At 39.3% G+C, this 18221-nt stretch overlaps 1 protein-coding gene across 5 annotated transcripts in view; it reads left to right on the forward strand.

The window, feature by feature from the left end:
- The window catches only part of LOC144003618 (serine/threonine-protein kinase N1-like), a 51611-nt gene that overhangs the window by 18668 nt on the left and 14722 nt on the right, over positions 1–18221 (forward strand). For 2 of the 5 annotated variants that reach the window (XM_077500072.1, XM_077500090.1), the window contains exons 1-6: positions 3743–4048; positions 12045–12345; positions 15691–15836; positions 15930–16050; positions 17673–17818; positions 17888–18101. In XM_077500072.1, the coding sequence (XP_077356198.1) occupies positions 3959–4048; positions 12045–12345; positions 15691–15836; positions 15930–16050; positions 17673–17818; positions 17888–18101 (1018 nt within the window). In that variant the 5' untranslated portion in view covers positions 3743–3958. Of the gene's footprint in view, positions 1–3742; positions 4049–12044; positions 12346–15690; positions 15837–15929; positions 16051–17672; positions 17819–17887; positions 18102–18221 lie in introns of those variants that run through there. The other 3 variants (XM_077500063.1, XM_077500080.1, XM_077500099.1) reach the window with 2 other exon arrangements.

Below are 18221 nucleotides of genomic sequence, written 5' to 3' on the forward strand. Positions count from 1 at the left end.
ATCCGAACCAGATGCCCGAGCCACGTCAGCTGGCTCCTCTCAACATGGAGGAGCAGCGGCTCGACTCTGACACCCTGCGGAGGAAACTCATTTCGGCCGCTTGTATCCGGGATCTCGTTCTTTCGGTCACGACCCGCAGCTCGTGACCATAGGTGAGGGTTGGAACGTAGATCGACCGGTAAATCGAGAGCTTAGCCTTTTGGCTCAGCTCTTTCTTCACCACGACGGACCGATACAGAGTCCGCATCACTGCAGACGCTGCACCGATCCGCCTGTCGATCTCCCGCTCCATCCTGCCCTCACTCGTGAACAAGACCCCAAGATACTTGAACGCCACCACTTGGGGCAGGACCTCCTCCCCGACCCGGAGAGGACATGCCACCCTTTTCCGACTGAGGACCATGGTCTCGGATTTGGAGGTGCTGATCTTCATCCCAACCGCTTCACACTCGGCTGCGAACCGCTCCAGTGAGAGTTGGAGATCCCAGCTTGATGAAGCCAACAGCACCACATCATCTGCAAAAAGCAGAGATGCAATGCTGAGGCCACCAAGCCGGAACCCCTCAATGCCTCAGCTGCGCCTAGAAATTCTGTCCATAAAAACTATTAACAGAATCGGTGACAAAGGGCAACAATGGCGGAGTCCAACCCTCACCGGAAACGAATCCGACTTACTGCCAGCAATGCGGACCAAACTCTGGCAACGGTCGTACAGGGACCGAACAGCCTGAATTTGTCACTACATAGTCAATTTATAACCTGATTTTATTGTATTGTATTGGTGTTAATGTTTTATGTTAGGTTTGTTTTTTGTGTTTCTGTGAAGCTCTTTGTGAGAGCTGAGGCTGTTTGAAAGCGCTATATAAATAAACTTGAGTTGAGTTCTCAAATTGAGTTTCTGTTTTGCTTATTTGTGTTATGATAAACAACTTTCCCCATGATTCTTAATGGGGTATATGCCACGTAAGAGGAGGGACTGTTTTAGCACATCAGCTTTGGTTCCGGTTCAGTTTGCGACGTGTGGGCTGCGTCACAATACTTGTGCTTCCGACTTTGTGCCTCTCGATTGCGCGTTCGCAACCCGGAACGGAATCAAAGCTCGTGCAAAATCACTGAAGTCACACCTCTTCCATGGCATATACCCCATTGTGTTGGCTTGGTTGAAAATCAGAGAGCTGTTGGCAAAACTGTGACCAGCCACGGTGCACCTGCGACGGCCATGGCAGTGCGGCACCCAGGTGCCCATGGAGGAAAATGTTTAGTCCTTTTTTCTTTCCGTCCTTTACGGCCACCCAGAGAGTACGCTGAGGCGGACTGAGTGTTGTGTGTATGTGTGGCTATGTGACTTTTTAGTAGGGATGGGCGAGTGCCGATACCAGCCTTATTTCATTTAAAATATTGGAACTCGTGACGCGGTCACCCTCTTGTGGCAATTTTTACGATCAGGAACTAGAAATTATTTATTATTCAAAATTGCATTTATACAAGAGTGGTCCAAGCAGGGTTTGAACCCAGGTATGCTCATTACAAGTTCTTTGCATCAACCACTAGGCCATTGCTGCCATAGAAAAATTTAATAATATTGAGTTTTGAAGCTGAAAGCTTGCGTTGAATTTGAATTTCGCATATCGAATGGATTAATATAGAAAAAACTTAATAGTGACACATTAAAAATAATGACTGTGAAATAATTTGAAAATGATTGTTATTCAAAATTGCATTTATACTAAAGAGTGGTCCAAATGGGATTTGAATTCAGGTTCTCTGTGGTGGCAGGCAATTGCTCTAAGCACTTAGCTAAGTGAACTGTTGTAGTTCATGAGTCAACGGTGTATTTGTATATAAAAGTTTTGTACAAAGCTGAAAGCTATCATTGCTGAACGGGGACATTTGTTTAATCATTTCAGTGAAATTATAATGCATTTCCTGATATGATAGTCAGTTGGTATTGCAATGTACATTTTGAGGTGGGATTCAAATCTGCGATCTCCTGGTTCATGGACAATGCACTTTACCAACTACTCCACTGAGTACTATTAGAGAGCTGGTAATGATGATAAGTTGTATATATGGACGTGGGGGTGAAAAGTAGGACTTAAAAAAAAGTTCAATGTTAGTCCCAGTGAAAATGAATGGGGAAAAGTGTATATTTAACACTAAATTGTGCGACTACTGTAAGTAATGTAGAATCACACGATATATAGCCTACCCTGGAAGGTGTGAATTTTTGTAGCAAGTCAAAATTTGAATTGTGTAGATCGATTATGTGGAAGTTTTTGCACTGTAAAAAAGTGAGAAGAATAAAATGCTATAATAAATGTGTTGAATAAAGGTTAGAAATAACATGTGGGAATGCTTTCCAGACATATATAGTTCTTTCTTTAAAATTATCTGTCATTTTGGGGGGAAATTTTATGTTATAGAAGTATCGGTATCGTGACTACTCATGAGTTGAGTATCGGTATTAGTCTGGGGAAAAAGAAAATGTAGTATCGAACATCCCCTGCTTTTTAGCATGTTTGAAAGCGTATGTTGACAAAGCCATCCTGCATGAAAACCGTGGAAAGAATGGATTTTACTGACATGGGATCTTCAACTGTTTGACCGCAAAAAAACGTTTAATGCCGTATGCTAAATTCCTAATGAATGCCGACATAAACGTTGACGTTTACTAGTTTGTTTGTTTTTAATCAATGGGCAGTGCAACATCTTGTGCAGCGCTGCCTGGTCAATCGAGTTGTGAAATCAAAAAGACCCACTGACTATGACCAGCAGATGGCAGCATTGGATCTCTTTTCAATGGTCTCAAGGTGTATCAAATTACAATGAAACATGACGAATCTGATGAAATAGAACTTTTTCAAGGGTGACGTGAATGATCAAAGCCTTTGTCACATTAAATGTAATTCACAAGCGCCACTAACCAAAAAATATTAGTGTCAAAGTCACTGTTGTATGTATCTTGTTGTATGTAATGTATCTTTTCACAAAAAGGTTGTTTTTGCATTTTAACTTATGTCACTCAATGTACCTATTTTCAAATGCTGATTACTAAAGAATGGAATAAGGTAGAATTGTACTTTTTTTTTTTTTTTTTTTTTTTTTATATTGAAAGAATGGAATCCAATCTCTCATATGGTATCAACCATATTTATGTTTTTTTGGCTGATGTTTAACAGTAAGAGTTAATAACTGTCACCTTTCTGCCACCAATATATGTTGTTTAACAAGCACTAATCTATAACTTTGTAAACAAAAACATCTTATAGGTAATTATTCAAAGCCACATGAAGAAAATTTGACACGAGTTTCTCTCTCTCTCTCTCTCTCTCTCTCTCTCTCTCTCTCTCTCTCTCTCTCTCTCTCTCTCTCTCTCTCTCTTTTTGTAAACTATTGACGTCTGCAATGAAAACTGCTGAAATGCCAAGTCCTTTTTAGTAGAAGGTCATCAGAAGGGTTTTGCCCTTTTACCCTTGTGGGGTTTCTCATTGTAACACACCGCTCTGCTCACTGAATGTGACTGAAATGGTGTGCTCTGTGCATATCACTTAGGAAGGTAGCACCTAGACAACATAACATAAAATCTGTCCACTATATATTTTTAGGGGTGGAGAGGTTGTGAACATTTGGTTTAATATGACCACAATTGATCAAACAATGCTGTCTGCTGCTTTGGGTAGTAACAGGAAGCTGGGTGACTGAGCTCTCCCACTTGCACAACCACCAGTGCTTGCATGTACTGTATGTGTACGTGTATGTGTGTGTGTACAAACTGCATGACGCCTCCATGAGCAGAACAGGAAGCAGCGACGTCTACACTGTTCGCTCTTCTCCACTCCACTCTGTTGGCTGGAGTTCGACGGGCTTTTGAGCGTAAATCCAGTCTGGATTTTGAGGAGGCGCGTACTAGCGTGAGTGCGACTGCGAAGGGGAGGGGGAGTAAAGCCAGAGGCCAAACATGGCAAGTGAGGATGCAATAGAGGACTATATGAGCGATCAACCTGCGGATGACCCCGTCCTCACTGAGCAGAGTGACACAGATCATTCGGTAGGCAGCTTTTCAGCTTAAATCAACATGGCCGCCATGTTGTCCCTCCAACATTTCAAACGGCCCTTCTCTTTTCCGCCGCTTCCTCATTCACCTTGTGGAAATCTGAACCACTTGTTAATCTTATTTCTCTTCTGTCGGTCACTGATGTTTTGGCCCTTCTGTGGCAGCCATCTTCCACTTGGGCGTCTTTGTTGTACAAGTCCAGAGATGAAGTTGTATTGTGTTGAACACGAGTGCGTCACAGCACAAAATTCTCCCTTCCTGTCTTTCTTGGTGTGTCACCGCTGAGCTCCCTGCTGGGGGCTGGCAACATGTTCAAACACACTGGCCTTCATATTGGGTACACCTTCACAATATGGCTACATCAAATTTCCACATTTTATGGAGATTGTGATGTTAGTATCAGTTGGCAAGCCACTTTTACATGTACAGTTTTTGAAGTTTGAAGTTTATTGAACATGTAAACATAACATATAAACATAAACAAATAGCAAGTAAAAATTAAGAGAAAGAAAAGAAAGAAAAAAATAAAAAATCACAACAATCATTAGAAATTGTTTACATGTCCAAAAGGAGTAGGAAGAAGTTAAAAACTTATCTAATCCTACCCCTTATTCTTTACATCTTATTTCAAACAGTAATTGCGCACACTGCAACAATACATCATCGCACTCCCACATACAACCCTCATCACCCTCACAATGGAATCAAAAGATCATTTCATTTCATTTCTGCAATTGTACCGGTTCACGTCTGATCCAAATAATACTCTTGAACTTTATTTTTGAACATTTTTTTAACTCAACGATTGACTTGCATCTTTTTATTATTATTCAGCTCATTACCAAAACTGTTCCACAAATGCACACCTCTTACAGAAACACACCTTTGCTTAATATTTGTTCTTGCTTTGGGTTTTTTATAGAGACTTGTACCCCTTATCTCATAAGGACTGTCTAATTTCAAATAGCTTCTGAATACTGTGGCAGAGTAGATTGTTATTAACTTTATACATTATTTGTGCTATTTTAAACTCAACTCAGTCATAAAATGTCATTGTGTTTGATAGAGATAGACCGATATGCTTTTTTCAGGGCCGATACCGATTCCGATTATCGGTAGTCAAGGAGGCAGATAACCGATATTTGAAGCCGATATTCATTTGCAGTAAAAGTTAAAATGTTGGCACCAAATTTTTGAATAATGCAAACCCTAACCGTTCTTTACAATGGATTCTCACACTGCACTTTTCATTTTACATCCTTCGATCTGCAATAAGACGTTGGTGGCGGGGGGAGTTAAATGTGGGGGCCAATGTGACATTACCTTTTACAGCATTTGGGATACTTGTAGTTTTATTCTATAAATGTTATATTTTTATATTTTGAAGTAATAGGAGGAACCCTGTCATTCAAAATGTGCATCAGCTGTGGCATTACTTATTACTACAGCAAAAAAAAAAAAAAAAAATCCATGAGAAAAACTATTCATCCCTGAACACCATACAGTTCTTGTAGACCTTATTATAATTATTGTTATTGTTACCATATAGACAGTTTTGATAAGCTGAGGATCTTAAATCGAGAACAGCAATATCATGCTACTCCTCTCTACAAGAGAACTGTCAAAAGACACTTCATCATGTAGTTTACTGCCACTTAGGATGCCCCAATCAACGCAGAAAAAGGTAGAGTAAAATAACTTGGTTATAATAATAGTAAGAATAACTTGGTTAAACAGACATTGTTGCGGTGGACCGCTGCCACTTTCTGCTGTTTAATGTGTTTTACACTTACAGACACGTGTGTGTATATGGGCACACTATTCTCTCACTACTGTACTGTACTGTATCACTTAATGGCACAGATGTACTTGTCTAAATAATAACTGGGCTGCAACATTGCTAATTCACATTAACAAGCACTATCTTAGCTGTCCACATGAATAGTTACTAACACACGAGAAAGTTATACAACACACCAAACATGAGCTCATTATTCAAAGTATGAGGCACGTAACGAAATTACATCACTGAACATTAATTGCAGCCGACTACGGCCGTAGATGTTACATATTAGTGGCATCCATTGAGAGGATAATGTCCCAACTGACGGCAGACATGACATGAAAAGAGAGACAAAACGAGCAAATAAGCACACTATACTTTAGTGCACTTCTCTACTAATGCCAAACATACGGAAGAGAACACGTTCGTGTAGTTAAACGGTGTTTGAGACACTTAATTTGTTACGTAGCGGACTTTAACGAGGTGCACAACGAGCTGTCAATCAAATCGACGTCGAAGCTTAAGGCACACAATGGCAAACCAGTGCGACAAATAAACACAATATAAAGTAACTAAACGCTATTTAGTGTCACTGTGGCATCTAACTGCATAATAACCGCTATGCAACAAGTAGTGGACGTGACCCAGAATGCAATGTGTGCGTCACGAGAGGTAAATATAATGACGTTACTCTACTCTTAACATGGAACTAGACAATATAATAATGACAACTGTTAATATTTGGAACCTTTCTAACAAACATTATTTACTTAATTAAGTGAAAATGTGTGTGATTCCCTCCCCGAGTAGTTCAAGTAGCGAATTAGCTACTGGGTGTTAGCCTACATGCTAAGCTGAACACACCACTGTTAGCTAGCGGGGATTCAATGCAAGGCAATGCAGCTCCATTCATATAGTGCATTTAATACACAACATAATTCAATGTTTTTAGCTTATCATGGTGAAACGATCGGCTGAGTCTCTTCTCTTTTAACTTACCTTCGAAGCATGTGTCTCGCGTTGTGTCCGTGGGTGCGTGTGTGACCGGCTACTGTGATACACGGCATACACTACTGATTGGTTCTGGCTCTTGCACGGCTAACCAATCAAATGCTGCTATGGGCGTTACATTGCTGGAGTTGGACTCCATAACAGACAGAGACGCTCTGGGCTGCATTCGAAGCGAAAAGACGGAGTTTTAAATGGATCGCTCATATCGGCCGTCAGATTAATAAAACAGACCGATACCGATATGTACCAATATGTCAAATATCGGCCCCGATTATCGGCCCGACCGATTATCGGTCTATCTCTAGACTGTTTGATTTAATAAATAGTGAATGTGTTGGTTCTCTATATTTTGAAACAGACTTGGTATTTGTTTATATGCATTTCCCCAGATTTCCACACAATAAGTCAAATATGGTAATAATAATGAACAATATAATGTATATAATGATTTCATATTCAGAACATCCTTAGTTTTGTAGAGTATCCCGATGATTTTTGACATTTTCCTTTTGACATTTTCTATGTGTGACTTCCAACATAATTTGTCATCTATAACTACTCCAAGAAATTTATTTTCATACACCCTTTCTATTTCAATTGAATTCACCAGAATTTTGACTTGGAGTGATTTGTCTAGTACTAAAAAGAATTTGTTTTAGTTAGATTTAATGATAATTTGTTCATATCAAACCAATTTTTTTTTAATATATTCAATTCGTACTCCACAGTAGTCAGAAGCTGCTTCAGGTTTTCTCCTGAACAGTAGAGAGTTGTGTCATTAGCAAATAATACAATTTTGAATATTTTTGAGACACAACCGATATCATTTATGTACAGTATGAATATTTAGGGCCTAGAACAGACCCTTGGGGAACTCCATGAGTAATCTTCAAGTGATTTGAATTTATATTGTTAAACTGCACATACTGATACTGATCTATTTTCCAAATAATTTTTCATCCATTTATATGTTAAACCTCTTATACCATATTTCCCTAATTTACTCATTAATATAGAAGGGTCTATCGTGTCGAATGCTTTCTTTAGATCCATAAAAATCCCAACAGTAAATTTTTTATGATCTATGTTAGTAGATATTGCTTCTACGAGTTCCATGACTGCCATTGATGTGGTCCGTTTTTCTCTAAACCCATACTGATTTTCACTTAAGAGCTTATATTTCTCAATAAATATCAAGGAAGCAGCAGAAAAGATTTATTGATATCAAAATAAATTTTGATACAGATGTTTTCATCTTCTGAAAAGGTGCCTCATTTTAAGATGGAGGTCTGGGTCACTGTCAATTTGCTTCTCAGGATCAATGGCATGTTATCATGATTCACCCAAAAGATGACTAATAACCTCTTTCAGTGACGCACGCATGCACGCACACGTCATGCAAATGAATACAACTTTCACTCACTAGCCTGTTTTACATGGAGCCATGTATTCCGATTAGAATGAATCCGAACGGCCAAATGGAATGAAAATTCTCCATATAAACACCTCAATCGGAATGAAACCCGAATGGAATTTCATTCTGGATCACATATATTCCATTCGTCAATCCGAACGAGCGTGATGTATATAATTAATTCGGAATGGCGAGGCTGCGTCATGACGTCATCGTTTCAACCCACTAAAATGGCGGCGTCTCCCCAGAGCATGTCTGCGAGGGGAGAACTTTTTAAGTACATGAAACTTGTTTTTCAAGATGTGGCTTCAATGAAAGTGTTAAAACTATCACAACTACTATGTTGAATGACAAATGAACTCCATCTTGATTGCCGCGGGGCTGTGACCAGAGATCTTCATTCGGAATGATTTCAAACGGAATAACTAAAAAGTCTCCATGTAAACCTGGCTACTGTTTGGTGGGAAGGTACACAGTAAATTCTGTAGTGTAAATTTGAGTAAACTTTGACTGTATTTAGCTAGGGACCAAATCGACTCAGGTTTTAGAGTAAACTAAGAAGATTTACACTAGGAAGAGAGTAAAATAAAAAATTAACAAATAAGTAAAAGTCACTCAAGGGTTAAGATTCGAACTCACTCCCTTCAGCTTTGGAGACTGCCACACTACCACCTGAGCTATGCCCCGGCTACTGTTTGCTTTTCTCCAAGAGACCAAAGATCGTTTTTGGTCTGTTGGAGTTAGGAAGATTCCATGCAATTATGGAATCAGCTGCAGCTGAGATGAGCGCTATACTAACAGAAAGCAGGGCCTGCGTGGCTCAGGGAGTAGATCAGCTATCTCCCAAGCTGAAGGTTGTAAGTTTGTTCCTCCACCCTTGAGGCACTTTTATTATTTTTTTTCCCAAAAAATATTTATTTTACTCTCTTCCAAGTGTAAATATTACTCTAAAACTGAGTCTATTTGGTCTCCATCTAAATATAGTCAAATTGACTATATAATTTACCATGGAGTCTGCAGATTTTGCAAAACACGAAGAATGATTTATGTTTAGGGTTTGCCACAAATAAACCATGTACCGTATTTTCCGCACTATAAGGTGCACCGCATTATAAGGCGCACCGTCAATAAATGACACATTTTAAAACTGTTTCCATATATAAGGCGCACCGCATTATAAGGCGCACCTTCAATAAATTACATATTTGAAAACTTTTTCCATATATATGGCGCTACAGTAGAGGCTGGGGTTACGTTATGCATCCATTAGATGGTGCTGCGCTAAAGAGAATGTCAACAAAACAGTCAGATAGGGCAGTCAAACTTTATTAATAGATTACAAACCAGCTTTCTGACAACTCCATTCACTCCCAAAATGAATAAACAGCTGTTTTATTATTTTCTCTGAGGTAAAGTATTACTATTAGCTAGCGATCCAAGATGGCGGAATCTTCTGTGCATGCGCGTCACCGATCGTGCAGGGTCACCGATAGCGTCTTGACAGCGAGACCTGTTGCGGCTCAATATTGATCCATATATAAGGTGCACTGGATTATAAGGTGCATGGTCAGCTTTTGAAAAAATTGAAGGCTTTTAGGTGCGCCTTATAGTGCGGGAAAAACGGTACATCCTTTGCACAGTGACATTTTCTTGTTGCACTGCAAATTTGATACGGCACTGTAAACATGCAAACATAGTGACAATTCATACGTTAATGATTGATGACACAAGAGTCCAATTTATATTTACTAATGGACAAATTTTAATTATTCAATTTGAATACAATTTGCTGTGTGCAGTGTGAAAAGTTGTCATGTCAAACCCAAGTTTTATTCATGTTTAGATCATAACATTTGGAATCTAATTTAATACAAGATGGTTCCATCTAAATGGAATATCCACCGATCCATTTTCTTGACCGCTTATTCCTTAGGAGGGTCGCGGGGGTGCTGGAGCCTATCTCAGCTGGCTTTGGCCAGTAGGCGGGGGACACCATGAACTGGTTTCCAGCCAGTCACAGGGCACACAGAGACCAACAACCATCTAAATGGAATAATGTTGTGTTAATGTTTAAGTAAAATTTTCACATACATTTTGGACAAATTACCCAATGTTAGGGGCACTATACATTTGAAAGAATAATTGAAAGCAAAAAATAGTAGAATCTGTAGAGTGACTGTTTGACTACTACCACGCTGTAGTTAGATTTTGGTGTTAATGCCGCAGAGCTGGCGCCCCAGTCGGCTTGTAGCTGGATGCACACAGAAGCATAAGACCTTGTAATCAGACCTACTAAGCTGGATGGCTGACTGTGTGATGTTGTGAGTAGTCTGAGCCCTCAATCGTGGTGCTTTGACACAAGGGGAGGAAACAGAACCAAAAAGTGTGACGAATTTACAGGTGCTCAGGTGACGACTTGAATGTAAAATTGATCCCCATTGTGTTGAGCTGCTTCGGTTGCTCAAGAAGTTTGGAAAAAGCGCACATTGAGTCACGTCAAGATTAATATAGGATAGAAAAAAATTCCTCATTGTTTTGTGGACTGGCAAGTTTTCATGTCAAGTCCTGCAGAATACCCGTCACGGGCACTGTGAGAATTTGTAAACTCAAGGAATTGAGATTTGAACCCTAACTTCTTCAAATGTGAGGCAGACATGCTAACCACTAGACCGTGCTAGATGCATAATGTGAACGCTAGAGCCTTTGAGCCAGCCAGAAGCAGATGAGACCCTGATTAAAATCTGTCCAGTATTCCTGCTGTTCTAATCTGCTGTAATCATGTTAGTGTTGATCATAGGAACACTGATGTTGGCACTCAGCTGTTTACGCACTTAAAGTAAAAGGTAAATGGGCTCCATTTATGTAGCACCCTGCTACCTTCAAAGGTACTCAAAGGGCTTTTAACAATGTTGCCTCATAATACCTCACCTTCATAAACAGACGTGGTTGGAGTAGCTAAAACTTGTCTACAAGAGTACTGTTACTTTAGAATAATAATTATTTTATATTAAATAAAATGCTTTCTACTGCAAATTCAAAGCATTGTCTTCTTAAAATGTTATTAAATGTACATTACCAAGTCCAATGTTTTTAAATAGTTTTTCTTCTTTTCGCGGAGTGAAAAAAGCAACAACAACAAAAATAATTTCAATACTGTATTTAAGAATGTGCTTTTGCCATGCATATGACAAATAAACACTGAATATGACTAAAGTAAAATAGATTCCTCCAAATAATTACTCAGTACGTACTCAGCAAATAAAAAGAAAACTACACAACTACTCAACTTTAGTAACTTTTGTTCGTTTATTACTGCATTATTATTGTGTTATTACAATGTAATAATAATGAAAGTTAAATAAGAAAAATATAAAATAGGAATGTGCAACTTCAGATATTGCCCAACATTTTGTTGTGCCACTTAACATAATACAGTAATAAATTACATTTTTTAAATTGTGATAAGTTATGCTGCAAGAAATGGTCTTAAATATTCAACTTTTTTGAAACGACATTAAAGGCTCACTTAGCATGGATTACACTTTTGCAAGGTGTTTTCGCAACTTCAAAGCTGATGTCTTTGTAGACTGAATTGTGGACATATTTAGAGGACAGTTCATTTACCCAGCTGTTGTTTTTCATATTGTGAGCCTTTGCCGTAGTTACACAGACCTAGCGCGCACATTACCAAAAATGAGTGGCAAACTACTGTTACATCGTTGTAGACAAACAGCTACTCTCTTGCAGCTCCATTCATACGGACCTTTTCATCCCACCTTCAGACTGATCCAGGTGGACTGTCAGTGCTGCAGCAACTGGGCTTGGACCAGAACTCCGACCTGTCGGGCTCCAGCGTGCAGCAGCGCCTGGATGAGTACCGCGAGCGCATCCGCCGAGAGATCCGCAAAGAGCTGAAGATCAAGGAGGGAGCGGAGAATTTACGGCGGGCCACCACCGACAAGAGAAATGCCCAACAGGTGGACTCGCAGCTCCGCAGTTCCAAACGCAAGCTTGAGTGTCTCCAAGCTCAGCTGCAGGAGCTCGATGCACTCATTGTGGTCAAGGGCCACAATGAGAACGAAGGTACACTTTCTGCTTGGATAAACAATGAATGCATTTTACCATGCTTAGTCACTGATGCATACACACACTCCAGGCTATGATCTGAAATAAAAAAAAAAATAAAAAAAGCGTACATCCATCTTGTACTGCTTATCTTATATCTAGTGCTGTAGAGGGATTAAAAAATAATAATGTTAATGTTCCCCAAATAAAGAATTTAAATTCTCGGACATTACAAAATTGTAGTGCATGACTAATCAATTGAATACACAAAGAAAAGATTTGAAATCCACATTTTATTTGTTGTATTGTGCTTCATAAATGAAATTCAAAAGAAGATAATAGGACTACACGATTTTGGAAAAAAAACTACCAATTTTTCAGACCAATATTGCGACTGTTATTCGATTTGCGATTTTTGCGTTTTACACGTTAAAATGCATGAAAACACTACAATTGTGAGTCAGTTTCGTTTCAGACAAGTAATTTGATCAATATTTTAACAATGCAATACTAGAATGTCACTATTTGATTAAAAGTACGAGGCGAAGACGTCCTCTTCTGGTGAAGATGCTAAGAGGGGAGCTTTGACCTACATTTTATGCTTCTAAACCAAATAATTTGCCAATAAAAACAATACATTGAGGCTTAGGCTATGGTGAGATTAGAATATAGTTACATATCCAGAATAATAACACAGAATGGAAAATAACATCCCAATTATTTTTTTGTAGCATCATTAAATTCAAACAAGACAAAGAGAACCATTAATAACTGAATAGAAACAATCTTCAAGTATCAAATGTCAACATTTAAGTAAACATTGCACATAATTATACACTTATACCAAGTAAACTAACCTTTAAAACTCAATATTCATGACAAAACTCTTGCAAACCGTGCAAAACTTTGAGGTCTGTCCATTGTGTGCATGAGGCTTTTGACGCCTTCCCGTGACAGAATTTAGGGGAATCATTTCCTTGACAATATAACAGGTTATATCCCATTCTTGTAATTTCTTCGTGCCTAACTTTTTTCATAAGACCAACTAACATGAATGCTGCTGTTAGCGATGTTTGCTTAGTACGGCCGCTAGTTGTTGCCTCCCCTTTGTCAGTCTTTTTTTAACCTGCTAGACATGCTTCATACTGAAGTCGGTGGTGTTTTTTTTTAAGTGTTGATATAAGTTGGTCGTTTTGCCTCTAGATCCTGGCTACTAGCTGATAGCACATTTTGTATCTGGTGCTTTTCTTTTGGTCCACGTCATTTTTGTCGAATCCGAAATACATCCAAATAACAGACATACCGCCATTCTTTGCTACAAGTTGCTCTCTCTCCCCTCCTTTGTAGTGGCAGAAGTTCCTTCTTCTTCCATTAAATCCACTTTGGTGCATGGCAGTCACAGCAAGCCTTGAGGTGCACTCGTTATGGTTGAGCTGTACAGAATGAAGGCACCGGAACACAGACTAACGCCAACAACGCTGATTGGCCAGCGCCATCGGCAATTGTGGTTGGCTAATAAAGCTATCACTCAAACACCAAAGGGGGGAAAAAAAGCAAAACTAACTAAAATCGAACTGTTTTGCGATTAGGTTATTGCACTTGGTCAATTCTCAATGTCGGTTAGATTTAGATTAATCGTGCAGCCCTAAAAGATAATCTAAACTTCAATTTTGTGCAAAAAAACTTGAATCTAAACTTTCACAAGCTGAGGTTTGGTGTATGAATGGCATGAGATGAACTGATAATAGCTGTGATGGTTTTTGAGCTACACAAACAAACTGACAATGGTTAGAAGGAAAGGTTAGCAAAAACCAAAAGCTACAATATCTGGGTCATAACAACTCAAACCCAAAAAAGAAACTGCGGCTACAGTATCAACTCCTCAAATAAAAAAACAACTCCAAGCTAGGGTTACAGGATGACACCAGACAACTCTTATGTCCTTAAGCCGGTTGCACAAACAAGCTTGTTTACATTGTCTGAGTGTTTCACTGACAACGTAACGGATGCGGAACGGCATCCGCACGGTTGCTGCTAGGAAAAGAAAGCATTCGAGTATGCGTGTCAATTCCCAACTACTGCTGTGAGGTTTCTATTTTTATTTTTATTCATAAAGCTGAAGAAATTACATGAGCCGCACAGGAAGTCAGGCGTCGGCATCAAGGTAGATCCGGTATATTTCAAAATATAATATATAAATAAATAAATAAATAAATAATATAAGTTCTAGAAATAATCTCCAAAAAGCATATTGATAGGAACGACAGGTTTACAAGTAGCGCTGCATATACAGTGTTGTTATCACGTGAACTTGACTCTCCAGCGGACATGCAATGCACGTGTTGTGAATTGCAGTCCGTACTGATGGCGTACGGAAACGTTCCTCCACCGGACATCCAGACACAGCCCATGTTTTGTAACCAATACAACCGGGTTTCACTGTACAGTGATGCCTTGTCCTACTAACACCCCAGTTTGTCTGTTTTTCTAGTTCTTGCTTTTGTTAAATTATTCCTTTTGTGTCGGTGCAATTTCCAAATACATGATGCTCAAGTGAAGGTGGAAAAAAAAGTGATTAAAGAAAAAGTTGATACGTTTCCAGTTAAAAATTGAACTACCATAGGCTGTCATCACACACCACACGTAGCTTTACCAAGCAAAGTTTCAAATGTCAATCATTAAGCCATGCCCCTTAAAAGGCAAGGCAAGGCAAGTTTATTTGTATAGCACATTTCATACACAAGGCAACTCAATGTGCTTTACACAAGGAAAGACAACACATAAGCATCAAGAAACAGTAGTTAACATTCAGAGGAAGAAAAATAAATGAAAATGGGTTACAAAATTTACTAAGAAGAACATACAATAACAATCTTAAAACATTATTCAACAAACTTTAAAACATTTAACATAAGGAATTTTAAAATAAAAAAACAACAACAACACTTCATTAAAGCTGTTTGAAAGTCCCTAATCAAAGGTATAAGAAAAAAGCAAAGTTTTTAACCTGGATTTAAAAGCATTTACACTTGGGGCTGACTTCACTTCTGTTGGTTGCCTATTCCATCTGTGTACAGCATAATAGCTAAATGCAGCTTCACCATGTTTGCTTAAAACCACGTATACCGTTGTGAGTTTTGGCAAGTCAAGAATCCACTTTTTTTTTTTTTTTTTGCTCTAAAGATGTTACGGCCACTATGTGAAAAACTAATGAACACCTTCATTTGTTGACCAGCCATAGGTCAACCAAGGTTAATAATGCCAGCCAATTTTTTGATGTTGAGCCGAGGCACACATGCAGTGTTTTGCATTCAAAACAATGTCATTGCAATATGTCCTTGACCTGCTGCCTTCCTCTTGTAGAGGCTGCTACGTCTCCAGGCTCGGTCAGTCGTCCGTCAGCCAACCAACACCGCATCGCTGCGTTGGAGCGCCAGCTAAACATTGAGTTGAAGGTCAAACAGGGTGCAGAAAACATGATTCCCATTTATGCCAATGGAGCTACCAAGGTAGCTGATTCCACTATCAGATTTTCTCTTCTGTGCGTAAATGTTTTTCTTATTAAAGATTTTCTAATGCCGATTTTTTTTTTCTTTTTTCAGGACAAGAAGCTTCTCCAGACGGCTCAGCAGATGCTGCAGGACAGCAAGACGAAGATCGACATCATCCGCATGCAGATCCGAAAGGCCATGCAGGCCACGGAACAATCTGACGACAGCCAAAGTACGTATCATGCTGTAGTTTTTCACCCTCACTCATCCTTCTGGGTCCCCTTTTAGCGTTTGCCCACCTGTCTGTCACACTGCATATTTTATGATGCCGGCAGTAATGGATCAATGGTTGCTTCAGAACCTCACAGTGCCCGGTCAAACACACTCACACGCAGACACAATGTGCACACGCACACATGGGTGTACACATTGTCCATTACAGCCCTCGAGCTCCTGGTTAGAGTCTTATTGATGTTCCTGCATCCCCTTGATGGTGGCCAACAATTAAGAGCTAGGTCTCATGTAGCAGAGGTTAGAGACAAAGAAGGTTGGCTCAGGGATGGACAGCGGGAGTCAGGATGGAAGGGAGGCTGACGAATACTTCAAGGGGATGTACACGCTATTTCTGCTTTGTACTGTTTTTCGTGGCAAAAATGTAAAATGGATGTTTACAAGGCTAATGGTGTCCTTTTTGGAGAGAGTAGCACCCAGACTACTAACTGGAACAGGGGTCTAAAAAGCCATTTTAGGTCAAATAAATAACAAAGCAAATCTGTCTGGAGACGCAAAACCTTTGAACGTTGTGACGAACAAAACTGGGTGTTAGTGTTACTCTAATCTACTTAAGGTCCAAGAGCTAATTAGAGCCGCACTATAGTGGAAAATATGCGGCATCCAATACTTTCAGATTCATTTGTTTCTCCCTTTCATCTTTTGTTTTGGATTTTTTTTTTTGTGTGTAATTATTTATCAGACTTTTTTTTTCATACTCTTTTGGACTGTTGTGACAGTTTTGGTAATTTTATGGACATGTGCATTTTCTGCCTTGCGTCTTCCTTTTTTGGACATGTTATGGCTATTTTTTCATTTACCTTTTTTTCTAAATTTTTGCTATCAATTTTCTCATGTTGGCAATTTTGTGGACATTTTATAGTTACTTTTTAAAATAGGTTTTTCATGCCTTTTTTTAATGTTGACTTTTTGGGCAATTTTGTGCATTTCACGGTAATTATCAGAATTTCTTCTTCATTTTATAGTTACTTTTTGAACATTTTCTTTTCTGCCTTTTTTTTCCAATGATTTTTCTGGCTTTTTTTTTTTTTTTTTTTTTGTCATTTCCAAAGATATATTATGGTAATTTTCTGCCTTTTTTCTTTTGTTTTTGGACATTTTATGGTTACTTTTTGAGCAGTTTCTTTCTTTAAAATGAATTTTCAGTTGTTCGTTTTTGTTTTTGTTTTTTTTACATTTTTGTATAGATTACATGATATTTTTCTGCTTTTCCTCTTCATTTTTGAGTATTTAATTATCCTTTTTTTTTTAAATCTAATTGTTAGTTTATTCAAAGAGATTTTCATCTAAAATATTACGAATAAATATTTGAAAACCATTAGAGATCCACAGGGTGCCAGAGGAGAGGGACTAATAAGCCACATGTGGCAGACCCCTGAACTAGAGAAACGCTACAGTTGCCAATTATACATTATGATTGCTCACACTCCCTTCTTGATGGCAAATGAAAATTTAAATCAAGCGTAGACGCACATTGAAATTGAAGCGTCATTGTATCAGTTTGGCTAATTGTGTGCTTTGTAAGCAATGCACAGTATGTTCAAGCCCACGGTGTGTCCCCAGGTAAACCTGACTTGTGTGGGGTGGAGTTGCGTGTAGAGGAGCTGTGGCATCATTACCGTGTAGAGCACGCCATGGCGGAAGGAGCAAAGAACATGCTCCGACTGCTTGGAGCAGGGAAGGTCCAAGACAAAAAGGCCCTGGCGGAGGTCAGACATTTAACTCAGTGCTTTGAGTCCGTCCTTTTGCTGTAAAACGTTGCTATGTTTGGCCCCCAGGCTCAATGTGGTCTGAGCGAGTCATCCCAGCGGCTGGACCTGCTCAGGTGCTCTCTGGAGCAGCGGCTGCAGGAGCTCCCAGAGGACCACCCCAAGGCCTGTCTGATCAAGGAGGAGCTGGCGTTGGCTTCCTCCTCGGCTTTCAGCAGCCGCCAAAGCACGCCCTATGTCCACAACCAGTACAGCACCCTGAGTAAACCATCACCTCTCACAGGTAGGCAGATCTGCAGTTGAGGTTTAAGTAAACATTACGAGGTTAAATAAAACAAAACATGGATCTGATGTGGTTGCTGGCTTGACTGAAATTCAAGACGAAACAGATTTAGTTTTCTGT

The sequence above is a fragment of the Festucalex cinctus genome, chromosome 1 (assembly GCF_051991245.1).
Source record: "Festucalex cinctus isolate MCC-2025b chromosome 1, RoL_Fcin_1.0, whole genome shotgun sequence".
Lineage (NCBI taxonomy): Eukaryota > Metazoa > Chordata > Actinopteri > Syngnathiformes > Syngnathidae > Festucalex > Festucalex cinctus.